At 40.1% G+C, this 15,292-nt stretch overlaps 3 protein-coding genes across 3 annotated transcripts; 2 read left to right on the top strand and 1 right to left on the bottom strand.

The window, feature by feature from the left end:
• The first annotated feature begins 3,064 nt into the window (after positions 1-3,064).
• LOC145906478 (uncharacterized) lies at positions 3,065-7,957 on the top strand. Its single transcript, XM_082993896.1, has 11 exons — positions 3,065-3,175; positions 3,511-3,680; positions 4,129-4,988; positions 5,051-5,110; positions 5,167-5,220; positions 5,344-5,385; positions 5,682-5,729; positions 6,447-6,494; positions 6,690-6,734; positions 6,961-7,014; positions 7,079-7,957. Exons 1-11 carry the CDS (start codon positions 3,158-3,160, stop codon positions 7,840-7,842), a joined length of 2,163 nt encoding a protein of 720 aa, XP_082850022.1. The 5' UTR covers positions 3,065-3,157; the 3' UTR covers positions 7,843-7,957.
• A 2,110-nt stretch (positions 7,958-10,067) lies between these two features.
• On the top strand, positions 10,068-10,856 carry LOC145907057 (uncharacterized). Its single transcript, XM_082994494.1, is given in 1 exon segment — positions 10,068-10,856. A coding segment is annotated over 1 exon segment (789 nt).
• A 2,065-nt stretch (positions 10,857-12,921) lies between these two features.
• LOC145907055 (receptor-interacting serine/threonine-protein kinase 1-like) lies at positions 12,922-14,271 on the bottom strand. Its single transcript, XM_082994493.1, has 3 exons — positions 14,254-14,271; positions 13,744-13,913; positions 12,922-13,660 (listed from the first exon to the last, which is right to left on the bottom strand). The coding sequence occupies exons 1-3, from the start codon at positions 14,269-14,271 to the stop codon at positions 12,922-12,924; spliced, it is 927 nt and encodes a 308-aa protein (XP_082850619.1).
• Between the last annotated feature and the right edge of the window lie 1,021 nt (positions 14,272-15,292).

The following is a 15,292-nucleotide window of genomic DNA, read 5'->3' as shown; positions in this document are numbered from 1 at the left end:
AGGGGCTGGGAATGATCTATTTCTCTCTATAGAACCTTAACCTCGGCTATAAGGTAATCTATTGGGCGGGTAGGGCAAAATGCTTCTTCAACCGCAGACGCGACATGTAAGAAAGGTTTTCAATTTTGTCTTCATCGTAATCTTCCTTGTGGGCGAAATTGCGAGTTTCTTTGAGGCTTTTTTGTGAAACAAAATGTGTGCAAGTGAATTGATTGTTTGCAACCAAAATACAAAGCAGAAGAAAATGTAGTTTCGGTATATTTCCCCGCATGATTTAGGGTTTCTCTGAATTCTAATCACTGGTTGTAATCATATTTTGTGGTAAACAGACGACTATTGTATCGTACTGAAGGAAAGCTGGTCTTAGTAAAGGAGTCACGATTATAGCCACAATCACCCATTATAGAAACCTGTGAGTCACAAAACCGTCATCCTTCAAAATTTGACACTTCAATGGTTGTGATTTTACTTCCTTGTTTAAAGCGGGAAGGCAAACTTTTATACAGTTTGCCAAGGAATGTCAGTGTCATAGGTGGTCGTGAAAGTGTAAAGGACCCCACGAAGCATTTAGTGTCGACTTTGCAGGACGCAAAATGACAGATCTATACCCTGATGGTAGGATATCTTTACATTGACTGTTATCGAAAAAGATTTTAAACGTATAATCGAGTCACTGATTAAATTAGGCTATAACATAAGCATGTTACAACGAAAATGTAGGTTCGTAAAGGTTGACCCAAAGTTTAGGGTTTTAAGATAATGCAACCAATGTACCTTCATATGTAAACAAACTAATTGTAAAGCTCTATGACGCTGGCCAGTGAGTGTTTTAGCAACATTACAAGTTAAATTGTGAAGCTTAAATCTGCATGAGTCTATGCAAAAAATGCATAATTTTGTTTCTTGAAAGTAGTCTCAAGGTATTCGACTAGTTCAATACGCCTAAATTATTTATATTATATTTCATAAAGGTGCAAATTTTGGGCAGTGTATCAGCTTATGCAACACCACCGACGACAAGTTTCCACAGAAGTTCAAAATCTGTCGAAACGTTTCATTTGGCGAATGCAAGTCGTTAAGGTTTCAAGGTATATTGGGACACTATGTGAAGACAAACAAATGCATCTCAACAAACGAATTATTAAACTGTGGATTTGCCCTGGATCCTAGAGAAGATCGTATTAGATTTGATGCGATGTATACCATTGGTTACATTATAACATGGGCATTGGGTGTATTTGCTCTGTTTGGCAACGTTCTTATAATGTGCAATAGTATTTCTCTCCTATACAAGAAGTTTGCAGTCATGGAAAGAGTAAAGACGATCCACAACATCCTATTGTTAAATTTAAGCACTGCTGATTTTTTCACGGGTATGATTACCTTGTCCCATATGGTTCTGTATTCTAAAATTGGAACACCGCTTTCATCGCGGGATTATCAACTATGCAAAGCTGGTAACACTTGTTCTTTAATTGGAATAACTGCGTTTGTCTCCAGTCAAGTTTCAGTTACAACTTTAATACTTATTACTTCATGTAGATTGTACAGCGTACTTTATCCGTACAAAATAGTTCAAATCAAACCTGTTATCTTTCAACTTGTTCTATCTTGGATTGTGTGGGCGTTTGTAGGGTGCATCCCCTTACTTGGAAACAAAGACACGTTTCACAATAGCATGTATATTGAAGATGAATGCTTCGATCTCCCGTTTACAGCAACTTACACCGAGCTAGTAAAAATAGTCAAACCAATGTTGAAGAAGGTCAACTGCTCGTACGTATTACCGATGTCGCGTTCTTGGGATGAACTGTTTTCGCTTTTAGACGATATGCAACTTTTTAACAAGACAACATTGAAGACTTATCCTTACTACAGTGGAACAAATTTTTGCTTTCCTAATTACTTCAACACAGATCAAAACCCGGCGTTAGGGTTCCTGCTACAAATTGTATGTTTTAACTTCTTTGCCTTCTTCTACATGGCCGTCGCTTACTCCACAATCCTACGACGAACATCTGGCTTCGACGCAAGTTCTACTATGAAATGTTGGGGCATTTGCAGCTGCTTTTGTTGTAGTTCGCCTGAAGACAACACCCGAGAACAAGGAAATAAAGCAATGCATCGTCGTATATTTCTTGTTGTGTTGACGGACTTTGCTTGCTGGGTTCCAATTTCACTTATCGCGATCACAAAGTCCATAGATGAATCGTCTATTAGCAAATACGTGACGTATTACATGATTGGGTTGACATAATCTTAAACATTGATTGATTAACATTTCCTCGAGTGGGCAAGACATGCGTATATATAAGCTGTAAACTTTTAGGTCTGGTTATAAATTGTCCGGCATTTGACAACCATGCAACTGCGCGCTGCGTGTATTTGACTTCCTTATACTCGTGGGGTGAAAGCCCGAAGCCAAAGCACTTGTTTCAAACCCTAGATGTAATGCATTTGATAGGTATGGGAGGCTATTTTGTTTTCGATCCAAAACGGCTTTCGTCTGTTTCAATTCTAAAATGTAGTCTACGGTGTTAGTGAACAAGGGACCTCTCTACAAGGTTGTACCGCAATCCCACTCATTCCAATAGATATGACTCGTTTCGCTCGGCGCACCCGAACGCCCACAAGCGGGCGGTAGTGCGCTCGTTGTTTATTTGGGCTGAGTCGGTGATATCAAGTGAAGGTGTGCAACAACAAGAGGTGGGTTACGTTAATCAGGCGCCTCTCGCTAACGGTTATCCCCGTTTCTTCCTCTGACGTCTTCGTGGTTCGTCGCGGAGATGTGATTAGGGGAAACCCGCCGGTGTTTGTTAAGTCGTAGGTTTCAGACCTAACAGCACCTGCTGGGTGACTTCAACATTCAAGTGTACATGAGAGAAAATATCTGCGCGTCGAGAACGAGGCTGAAAGAACAAAAGACCGAACACGAGAAAAAAGTGGCTCTAAGTGAATTATCTCATCGAACAATTTTACTGTGTGGTCGACAGCAGTGGATTTTATGCTTGAGTGGTTTTTAATAACTGCCTAATGTTTGTTTTGTCCTGAATCAACAGAGTCATTCGTTAGTTGCAACGGACGTCTGAACTATCTGCTGTTTTGATGAAGAAGTTTATCTTTTAGCTAAGCTTCGGCTATTTAGTATTCTTGTATCATGGATGAATTGGAGAGCGTAAGTTTATTGACTTCATTCTTTTTCTTGTAGTTTTTAGTGATAATATAGTAATATCAAAAAAACACTGATTGCATATATTGGCTATGGCATATACAACCTAATGAACAGAGGAATTCTTTCATGATATTGGTGCAGCTCAATTAATTCAATGCATTTTTCACAGCAGTAAACGTTTGTTGAAATCTACTTTTACGATGCTACATGCAATCTTTTAAAATATAATTAGTACAAGTGAACCATTGTTCAAAGTTTAAACCAACCAGCAGTGCTTATGTATTAGTATTGTTATTTCTGAAGTAAACTTCATTACAAAAGATTTTTTTGAATTTTAGATTCGGGAATTCGACCCTGTAGATATTTCGCTCGATGTTGATTCTTGCGAGGTTGGAAATGGAAGTTTTGGCGTTGTACTGCTTGGACGACATAAAGTGTTAAGTCTTGTTGCAATGAAGTGCTTCAATATTACTGGTGGCGGAAGACAAAAGGCCAACATAGTGAGACGGTAAGTTTTTAAAACTTGTACTTGATACAGTCAGACTAAACGTTGATCCGGATAAACGCAATGGATTAAATACTATCGGGCCAATTTTTTGCAATGTGACTGCCAACAGCCCATGTACAGTAGGCTACAATGGAACTCGCCCACATTAGTCTCGTGAAAAACCGAAACGCCCACTGACTAAACGAAGCGTGGAAATACGCATATTGACTGGCAACAGTGCGCATAATTAAAAAGAAAACAATTCTTGACTTTCGCATGGGTACACCCAGTGGTGAACCTAAGATGTAGACAGTATTACTTCATGAAATGTTGGATTGTAGATTTACTCTCGTTAATTTTCCACATTCCATTTGTAGATGGTGCGGGGTTTCAGGTTGTTCAGATAAACTTATTTGCTACTTTATACTCATAAATACGCATTTCATTTATACGATTTTGCATATAACAGGATACAAAGGGAATTCAGCCTACTTCAGCAGGCAAGCCATGACTGTATTGCGCGAGTATACGGCTGGGCAAAATGGCCTTTCAACATGGCCATCGTTATGGAATATTACCAAGGTGGGAATCTCAGAGATCTACTTGCTGACGAAAACATCACCATTGGAATGACCCTGCGTCTTCGGTTTGCCGTTGAAATAGCAACTGGCATTGCCGTCATTCACAACATATTTTCCGACAAGCGGTTGATACACGGCGACCTCAAACCGGAGAATGTGCTTTTCACTATAACGCTTCACTGCAAAATATCGGATTTCGGATGTGCCGAGATCGCCAACTACACAGGATCCACATCTTCGTCAGATCGACCTCTCGCTCGAAGGTGGAACATGACGATGCAATTTGCTGCACCAGAAAAATTCGACAACTTCAATTTGAAACCTTCGAAAGAACAGGATGTTTACAGCTATGGAGTGGTTCTTTATACAATGTTGACTCGCCAGCCGCCCTTTGTCAACATCAGTGACCCCGAGGGTTTCAAAAGAGCAGTCAAAAATGGTCTTCGTCCAGATTGTTTGGGATTCCCAGCAATTGAAGCGTTGCTATGTGACGCGGATAAGAAGATCATGCGGCTTCTTGCAAGTGATATGGAAAGATGTTGGCATGCCAACCCATCCTTAAGGCCAGATATAATCAGTGTTCGTGATAGATTTGAAAGTTACTTTACCAAGCAAGATCCAGTGGTGGTGGCTGAGCAGGTCTCAACTGCACTCAGAGGCATGCAAGTGGAAACGCCGTGTTTTGACACAAACCATCAAAGACTGGCACGTTTACATCAGTTCTCATCTGAATCAAGAACCTTTACCAGTAAGTATTAAGTTTCCCAGCTTGTGATTGAGATATTTTAAAAAAATTGAAACACATTTTAGATGTGGAAGTACGACAAGAAAGCTCATCAACAGCGCTGGTGGATCAAACTTTGCATACAGGTATATACATCACAAGACAAAATCATGTTCTAAAGTAAACTTTATGTAAAATTTAGATTTTGAGGCTGTGGTTCGAATCGACAATGCGTGGCTTCCCGAAGTAGTCTATAGTAAGTGTCTTCTTAGTTTTGTGCAGGTATTTGAATTGGCAAAAAAAGACGTTTAGAGCAATTTTTAGCGCGTAACAAATATTCTTTGCTTGTTAAAATAAATTGACAACTTTTAATTGACAGGAGGTGGAGATGCTGGAAACACAATTCCCAAACCCCTTTTTCGTAAGTTTGTCAATTCGTTGGATAAGGATATCACTCATTTTGCATTGCCATCCTGTTCAAATAGAATCGGTTAACTGAAGTGCAGTATAATGAACCTAACAGCAGCTTTAAAGCAAATTACACGTGAAACAACTTCCCATCTTATTTTGCATAGCATAGCAGAATGACTTGTATGGTATTATGACGTCATATAGGTAAAAAAGGGCGTTGTGTTGTAATTTGCGTACGATGTGATGCAACAACTTTAATTGAGTAATTTCTTTGTGTTTCCAAAAAATAATCAATCTTTCATTCAGGGGAAGAAAATGAATCGAGGAACGAAACCATTCCCAAGAAAACTTCTGGTAATGACGTCATGTTAACATTACTGTTACGAGGTTGGGTCGCATAACCAACCAGTTGCTATAACAACGAATACAAAAAATGTGTTACATCTTGTTTGCCAGTAATTGCCGATTTCTATGACTGCGCATTTTTCTCTACACTAATGTGTGTTGCAATACTATACGGTCTGTGACGCAATAATAAGAGACCAAGTTTTAAGTGACAACGCAACGTGGTTTTGTCCTTTTTTGTGTCCGACAACTGTGCAGCACAGTGCTACGTCATTTCATTCTTGCAAAAGGTTTTTTGTGTTGCGAGCGGACATTTTCTGTGTCTCTCTTGCATTTGTACACACGTGAAGCGTGTGGTATTCAATCTTCTGTCGCCCAAAGTTATCGGTGTGCGACAGTAACTGCTTCGACCGTCTTTGTGGACCACAGTACTGCACATTCGATAACAATAATAACATCAACTGAGTGAGCGAGTTTGAGGCCCATTAAAGACACGCGTTTTAACTGCGGGAATTCCGCCTCGTGTGACGTTCCGCGCCAAGAACCGGGGCGCGTTCAACGGACGTTACAAAATGCTTTAACGCGAATATATTTGGCCAAAGTATCGAGTAATCTGTGCAGACGACTGCTAATTGTAGCAATTATAACAATGCACTACTGTCACTTTGCGTTCCGTAATCTAAAAGTTGTGTTTTTGGGTTCCATAATGTCAGTTATTTCATTCAGGAGGAGAAACTGCAACGAATGATGAAACCACGCCGAAAGAAGTTTCAGGTTAGAATTGCATGAATATCAGGGTGAAATTAGACACAGAAAAAAGTATTTCCTTCGGCTGTTGGCAATTTTACAACCCATTGAACAACGTTTTAACGTATTGTGTTTTTCAATCTGTTAATTCAGCTGCTTGATCCCTTGCGGTAATTTGATATGTTTACAATTAACATCAAATAAAATTATTATTTTTTAAAGCGGTTGCCCGATTCGACGATACTACGGTTCCAAAAGAAACCTTTGGTAAGTGTTTTTTTACACATTAAGTTGTTCGGCCCGGGATCAGCTTGATGGCTGCATGCATTTTAATTGTTTGGGGTATCAAACATATTAATGTACTACTAATACCCACTTTCTGTGCATCAATCCTATATTTCTTATTAGGATTTTCCCAATGTCAATCCTTAGGACGTGTTTTAAACGTGAGTTTAGTTTTAATATTACAGCTCATAAAGTATGTTGTTTGCAGGCACTTCAAAATATAGAAATAAAGTTCCTTTGCTGGAAGCTCTGCAGTCTGGAGGTATTTTTCTATTTATTTGAGCTAAACGTTTTTGCGTCTTAATGTTAGTTTTTATTGCTTGTAGGTCATATGACGGTTGCCCAAGAACAGCTGCTTAACGCTTTGAATAAATACGAGGAAAGTGTGAAAAAGGGAAATTTGTCAAATGCAAATTCGTGCTTGCATCAACTATCTCAACTTCTCCACGAAAACTTTCAATCAACTGCTGAAGAATTGAAGAAATTAGCCGACGATTACCGCTTCAAAAAATGTTTCAATCGGGCTCAGGCCTTCTATTACCTTTCCGCTGAAATGTTTGCTTGTCATGCAAACAAATCAAATGCAGCAGTGGGGATTAGAATGTGCCTCGGTGGTTTAAAGGAAATCAACAAACATGTGAGAGAAACAAACTCCTTTGATCGGTCGATGTGGCAAGAACATGTCATTCCAATTATGAGGAGATTTGTGGTAAAAATTCAAAACATGGAAGACCTAAGCGAACATGACAGGGTCATTAATCAAACGTGGTGCATGCAGTTTACTGCTTACTGCTATCTTTCAATTCCTGACCTAGAATCCACTGAGCCTATATTGGAAGAAGCCATTCACTTGATGAAATCCACGTTTGGTGATGATGCTTGCAAATACCACGTGTTAGGACATTGCGTCACCAACCTTGCCCTAGTGTACGGACGTCAAGAACAGTTTCAAGAATCCCTGAATCTTTATGCGGAAGGTGTATATATTTATACTAGGGCTGAAGATATCAGCGAAGAATACAGAAGTATGGTAATAGAAAAAACTAAGAGAGTCAGATCAATTGTGTGTTCTTCTCAAAAGCATATTTAATGGAGAATGCTTTCTACACAGCCGCAACAAATTTGCAACAAATCTTAACAAAAAATGTGTTTCTTCGAAAACATTGATCGAACGTTGTAGTTTCATTGTAAGTGTACCTGTATATTACTCCTATACTGTATGTATCAGTTTGTGTATGTTTGAATTTGAATAAAAATACGCTTTTGTTCTGATTGGTCAATCCAAAACTTTTGCAATTCATTCTTTGGGCTACCAAGTCAACTTTCTCTTGAATGGAAAATAAAAACAGTTTGCAATGAAAAATGCCTTTGACAAATCTGCTTTCAGTAAAAAGTTCAAGCGTTTCAAAAGTGAATGATTAAATTTGAAATATTATATGTCACTTTAAAGTTGAGTTGTAATGTAATGTACACTTTTTGCAGCGTCAAATATGAATATTTCAGGCTAAATTAGTATTTCTGTGAAAAATGAGATCGCACTGACACTTATCTCTTTGCAAGTAATTTGGATTTTTTTAAGTCCAGCATATTTTACGCAAAGATATTGCTTTTCTTGTCCAAATAAACGTCCTAGAGATATTGATTTATATACAATGAATTATTTTGCCGGTTCAATTTTGATTAACTTTTTGGGTTAGACGCCCCTGAGGCCAAACTGCGAGTTGCGTACATAAAAACGGTTCAAAGTTACATAGCTCAAGGCTATGCTGAAGAAGTTCCGGATTAAGAACAGTTTAGAGAATCAGCGTGGTACCTGCCGCACCATCCTTACAAATCCTCACAAGCCCGGTAAGGTGCGGGTAGTTTTGGACTGCGCCGCCAAGTGTCGCGGTCGGTCGCTGAATGACGTTTTACTTCAGGATTTCAAGATTCCGAATGGAAAGTATAGCTCTCGTGGCCGACGTGGAGGCCATGTACCATCAGATGCGTGAAAAGTCGTTTTCCGTTTTTGTTGTTGCCTGGTGGCAATGTGGCGAAGAAGCCCATCGATCACAGGATGCTGGTTCATTTGTTCGGGACAGCTTCTTCCCCCTTCAGTGCGAGTTTCTGCCTCAGGCAAGTGGCTGAGGATTGTAAAGGTCGAGCAAGGTCGTCGAGACTGTCATGAAGAATTTCTACGTCGACGACTGTCTAAAGTCTGTGCCGACCGAAGCGGAAGCAGTTCGGTTGGTCGAAGGTATTTGTGCACTTCTTAAAAGAAACGGGTTTAGGCTGACCAAGTGGATAAGTAACAGCGAGCGAGTTCTTGCGTCCATTGATGAAATGGAACGGGCAAAATCAGTTAAGGAGCTGAACCTTACGAGTTCCTCGTGCGAAAGTGTTTTTGGTTTTCGTTGGTGAATTCGGTTTTAACGTCGATGAAAAACAACCGAAAACCTTCACCAAAAGGGCAATCCTGTCTGTGGTGGCTTCATTGTATGACCCTCTTGGTTTTGCAGCATCTGTGATCGTAGTGGCCAAGACGATGCAAAGAGAACTTTGCAGAAAACAGCTTGGGTGGGATGACGTACTCTCCGACAAGGACTCCGAAACGTGAGCAAAATGGTTGCATAAACTCCCGTTCTTGGAAAAAGTCGTTTTATCTCGATGCATAAAGCCGCGTGATTTCGGTAAGGTGCTCAAAACAGAATTGCACCATTTTGCAGATTCGTCGTCCACAGCTCTTTGAGATTGGTGGACGACCGAAAACGTATTTACTGTTCGTTCGTTATAGGCAAAGCAAGTGTTCCCCGCTTGAAGACGTGTTCGATCCCACGTCTGGAGTTGACAGCGGCAGTTGTTACAGCCAGACTGGAACAACTTGCAAGGAAAGAGCTTCGACCGGTCGAATGTCAATCTGTTTTCTGGACGGATTCGACTACAGTTCTTCAAAGCATTGTTAACAGCAACAAGCGATTTCCAGTGTTCGTGGCAAATCGTCTGGCCACAGTCGAAGATGTCTTACGTCCTGGTCAATGGAGGCACGTCGGTACAAAGGTAAATCCAGCTGATGAAGCGTCTCGTGGGCTAAGCGTAAAAAAATTCCTTAGCTCCAGCAGATGGCTCACTGGTCCTCAGTTTCTTTGGTAGAAAGAAAATGCGTGGCCTTCTCCTCCTGACTTGTCGTCTTTGCCAATCAATTTTTTTCCTATGAAGAAAGAAGCTCAAACAGGTTATCTGGTCGTTCGTGAATCCGCAATAGATCGACTTATTGCGAAATATTCATCTTGGAATCGGCTGAAAAAGGCTGTCGGTTGGCTGCTCCGGTTCAAGTTGATGTTGATGTCAAAGAAGTTTCCTGAAAAGTACGAAGTAACTTTTGGACAATTGGCCGTTGCCGAACTTAAAGTTGCTGAGCTCGAAATTGTAAAACATGTGCAAGAACACAGTTTCCCAGAAATTATCGCCGCAATGTCAAAGGCAAAGGGCGAAGCAATTCGTCTACGAAAGAAAAGAAGGGCTCTAGGAAAACTTAATCCAAATATTGTTGACGGAGTTATGAGGGTTGGTGGAAGACTTGAGCGTGCAGTTGTCGACTTTAATGTGAAGCATCCGATCATTCTACCATACACCCATCGGGTTACGGACCTGGTGATCATACAGCAGCATGAGGTTGGTCATGTCAGAATGGGACACACGAGGTCGTCCTTACGACAACGCTACTAAGTGGCAGTTTGACGTGTACTCGGCAAGTGTGTATCGTGCCGACGAAGAAACGGATCCCCGGGAAAACAGATCATGGCGGATCTTCCTTCTGCAAGGCTGCAGGTTAACAAGACACCTTTCTCAGTGGTCGGTGTTGGCTACTTTGGCCCCTTTCTTGTTAATCAAGGACGAAATGAGGTGAAGAGGTACGGATACGACGTTTCATCGGTCGTCGTGGACGGCCAGACCAAATCTTCAGTGACAACGGTACGAACTTTGTTGGAGCTGAGCGCATACTGCGTGAAGAACTGCATAAGTGGAACCAAAAGCAGATTCACGAATATTTGCAACAACGTGAGATTGCGTGAAACTCCAATCCTCCTACTGCCAGCCACATGGGTGGGGTATGGGAGCGGATGATACGCTCGGTGCGCAAGATTCTTAATATACTGCTTGCGGAGCAGACTTTATCTGATGAGAATCTGAGAACTCTGATGGTGGAGGTCGAGGCAATGCTGAACTCCCGTCCCTTGGTTCCGGTAACGTTCCATCCGAAGGATGAGGAGCCACTTACACCAAATCATCTACTGCTGCAGTGCAGCGCCGAATATGTCCCCTGAACTATTCACAAGAAAGAACTGTTACCACCGTAATCGCTGGCGCCAGGTGCAATACTTGGCGGAAATGGTCACGGGAGTACCTGCCCACGCTAATGCCCAGAACGAAGTGGGCCAATGAACATGGTAATTTCGCCATCCCTGATGTTGTGCTTGTGGTGGATGACAACCAGCCACAAAGTAAAGGGCAAAATGGGGACGTAAGACCGATGTACTTTCTGATAAGAAGGTAGTGGTGCGTCAGGTGGTCGTCAAGGCTCACTGGTGCCTTAAGACGCCCAATCGCGAAGTTGTGTTTGTTGTGCCCCGATTGGTTGCGTTGTATTTAGGTTTCGCATTTTTTTGCTTGTTTGGTTACACTTATATTTTTATCCCATATCTAATATAAAATACGACACAAATAGTAGTCCTGTTTTCCTGAGGCCTTAGCATCTTTCCAAAACTTTTCAGGCTATCTTACAGTTTTACATACCAAGAACATGTTGATATTTGACGCTGAAGAAGTTACATTACAAGTGAACTTTAAAGTGACATATAATATTTCAAATTTATTCATTCACTTTTGAAACGCTTGAATTTTTTACTGAAAGCAGATTTGTCAAAGGTATTTTTCATTGCAAACTGTTTTTATTTTCCATTCAAGGAACTCTGCGAAAGTTTGACTTGTGGTTGCCCAAGGAATGAATTGCAAAAGTTTTGGATTGACCAATCAGAAAAAAGCGTATTTTTATTCAAATTTAAACATACACAAACTGATACGTGCAGTATCAGAGTAATATACAAGTACACTATGGTAACGAAACTACAACTTTTAATCAATGCTTTGAAAGAAACACTTTTTGTAAAGATTTGTTAAAAATGACATTTTCTTTTAAGTATGCCTTTGAGAAGAAATTTCAATTGATCTGTTTCGCTTAGTTTTTTCTATTACGATACTTCTGTATTCTTCGCTGATATCTTCAGCCTTAGTGTAAATATCAACTGCTTCCGCATAAAGCTTCAGGGATTCCTGAGAACGTTTTTGACGTCCATACACTAAGGCAAGGTTGGAGACACAATGTCCTAACACGTGGTATTTGCAAGCATCATCACCAAACGTGGATTTCATTAAGTGAATGGCTTCTTCCAATATTGGCCCAGCTGATGCAAAATCAGGAATTAAAAGATAGCAGTAAGCAGTAAACTGCATGCACCACGTTTGATTAATGACCCTGTCACGTTCGCTTAGGTCTTCCATGTTTTCAATTTTTACCACAAAGCTCCTCATAATTGGAATGACATGTTGTTGCCACATCGACCGATCAAAGGAGTTTGTTTCGCTCACATGTTTGTTGATTTCCTTCAAACCACCGAGGCACATTCTAATCCCCACTGCTGCATTTGATTTGTTTGCATGACAAGCAAACATTTGTGCCTGGTAGTGTAAAAGCTAGCGCAGTTCCACAGTGAACAGCTGCACTGATGAGACCTTGCAGGTCGAAACAATGTGTACACCCTGTCTGCAATTCTCAATAATTATTATGGCTTTTTTAGACTTATAGACTACTTCGGGAAGCCACGCATTGTCGATTCGAATTTTACATGAAGTTTACTTTTGAACATGATTTTGTCTTGTTATGTATATACCTGTATGCAAAGTTTGATCCACCAGCGCTGTTGATGAGCTTTCTTGTCGTACTTCCACATCTAAAATATGTTTCAATTTTTTTTAAATATCTCAATCACAAGCTGGGAAATTTAATACTTACTGGTAAAGGTTCTTGATTCAGATGAGAACTGATGTAAACGTGCCAGTCTTTGATAGTTTGTGTCAAAACACGTCGTTTCCACTTGCATGCCTCTGAGTGCAGTTGTAACTTGTTCAGCTACTACCACTGGATCTTGCTTGGTAAAGTAACTGTCAATCTATCACGAACACTGATTATGTCTGGCCTTAAGGATGTGTTGGCATGCCAACATCTTTCCATATCACTTGCAAGAAGCCGCATGATTTCTTTATCCGCGTCACATAGCAACGCTTCAATTGCTGGGAATCCCAAACAATCTGGACGAAGACCATTTTTGACTGCTCTTTTGAAACCCTCGGGGTCGCTGATGTTGACAAAGGGTGGCTGGCGAGTCAACATTGTATAAAGAACCACTCCATAGCTGTAAACATCCTGTTCTTTCGAAGGTTTCAAATTGAAATTATCGAATTTTTCTGGTGCAGCAAATTGCATCGTCATGTTCCACCTTCGAACGAGAGGTCGATCTGACGAAGATGTGGATCCTGTGTAGTTGGCGATCTCGGCACATCCGAAATCCGATATTTTGCAGTGTAGCGTTATAGTGAAAAGCACATTCCCCGGTTTGAGGTCGCCGTGTATCAACCGCTTGTCGGAAAATATGTTGTGAATGACGGCAATGCCAGTTGCTATTTCAACGGCAAACCGAAGACGCAGGGTCATTCCAATGGTGACGTTTTCGTCAGCAAGTAGATCTCTGAGATTTCCACCTTGGTAATACTCCATAACGATGGCCATGTTGAAAGGCCATTTTGCCCAGCCGTATACTCGCGCAATACAGTCATGGCTTGCTTGCTGAAGTAGGCTGAATTCCCTTTGTATCCTGTTATGTGCAAAATCGTATGAATGAAATGCGTGTTAATGAGTATAGTCTGACTGTATCAAGTACAAGTTTTGAAAACTTACCGTCTCAATATGTTTGCCATTTGTCTTCCGCCATCAGTAATATTGAAGCACTTCATTGCAACAAGACTTAACACTCTATGTCGTCCAAGCAGTACAACGCCAAAACTTCCATTTCCAACCTCGCAAGAATCAACATCGAGCGAAATATCTACAGGGTCGAATTCCCGAAGCTGCAATTCAAGAAAATCTTTTGTAATGAAGTTTACTTCAAAAATAACAATACTGATACATGAGCACTGGGTGGTTTAAACTTTGAACTATGGTTCACTTGTACTAATTATATTTTGAAAGATTGCATGTAGCATCGTAAAAGTAGATTTCAACATACGGTTACTACTCTGTTAAATGCATTGAAATAATTGAGCTGCACCAATTATATGAAAAAATTCCTCACTAAATCAGGTTGTATATGCCATAGCCAATATATGCAATCAGTTGTTTTTTGATATTGCTATATTATCACATTATCATTTACAACTACACGAAAAAGAATAAAGTCAATAAACTTACGCTATTCAATTCATCCATGATACAAGAATACTAAATAGCCGAAGCTTAGCTAAAAGATAAACTTCTTCATCAAAACAGCAGATAGTTCAGACGTCCGTTGCAACTAACGAATCATTCTGTTGATTCAGGACAAAGCAAACATCAGGTAAATCACTCAAGCATAAAGCTACTGCCGACCACACAGTAAAACTGTTTTTTGCACACGACTCAAGTCCGTTAAAAGTTTTGTTAAAACCATGGATTTCTCAACTTAAAAATCAAGGTTTAAAATAGCAAGGTCAATCAAGCCAATGCTAAAAATGCATTTTAACAAGAATTTTTGCTGAAAAGACTCGGTTACTAGCTGCACTGATGAGGCCCAAACATTTGCAAGAAGTCAGTTTATGGATTTTTTTTATATAATTTGGTACGAACTAAACAATTAAATGTGCCGAAGTCCGCTTTCACCCATTACGAAGGAAATAGTACGTCGCAAAACACGAACGTGCTTTGTTTTAGTGTTGATTTTGGGGATTCGAAAGCTTTTAAGGTAGTTTTTGAGAATTTCACCTCCATATAAAAAACGAAACTATGAATGAGGAGAGGAGTCACAAAAATTAAATAGGTTCAGGCAGGGCCACTCTGTTTCCATCTATTGGATCTCTTTAATGTAGTTTGATGACAGCTAAATAACCAGGCAATAAGCTGCAATCAAAACTTCTATACCAGCAATTTCATAGGTGCAATACCTCTACAACTTAATAAAAACAAGTTGTATGTAATAAGAATACGTGACTTCCTGATGGCTTGCGAATTGTAACGTCGGGAATTTTTGTTAACTTACCATTCGTGTGGAACTGCACGATTAATCAACGACTAAAATTTCAATACAATCGAATATAATATAATAGTATAACTGACTGATCACAAACCAAAAGGATGCCAGCTAAAACGTAAGAAGATTTAACTTGTCTGTCCATAAAAGCTATCCAAAATGTGGTAGCATTACCAGCACGCATATCAAAAGTCGATTATGCAATTCCGATACTGATGTTGGTAG

This window comes from Ascidia mentula, chromosome 6, assembly GCF_947561715.1.
Source record: "Ascidia mentula chromosome 6, kaAscMent1.1, whole genome shotgun sequence".
In the NCBI taxonomy this organism is placed as follows: Eukaryota; Metazoa; Chordata; class Ascidiacea; order Phlebobranchia; family Ascidiidae; genus Ascidia; species Ascidia mentula.
This window is presented reverse-complemented; position numbering and strand designations above follow the sequence as displayed.

Excerpts from the sequence above, each read along its gene's own strand:
- LOC145906478 (XM_082993896.1), top strand. Across the intron at positions 5,221-5,343 it reads GCTTCCCGAAGTAGTCTATA|GAGGTGGAGATGCTGGAAAC; the intron begins GTAAGTGTCTTC and ends TTTAATTGACAG. Across the intron at positions 5,730-6,446 it reads CATTCCCAAGAAAACTTCTG|GAGGAGAAACTGCAACGAAT; the intron begins GTAATGACGTCA and ends TATTTCATTCAG.
- LOC145907055 (XM_082994493.1), bottom strand. Across the intron at positions 13,661-13,743 it reads ATGGCAAACATATTGAGACG|GATACAAAGGGAATTCAGCC; the intron begins GTAAGTTTTCAA and ends TGCACATAACAG.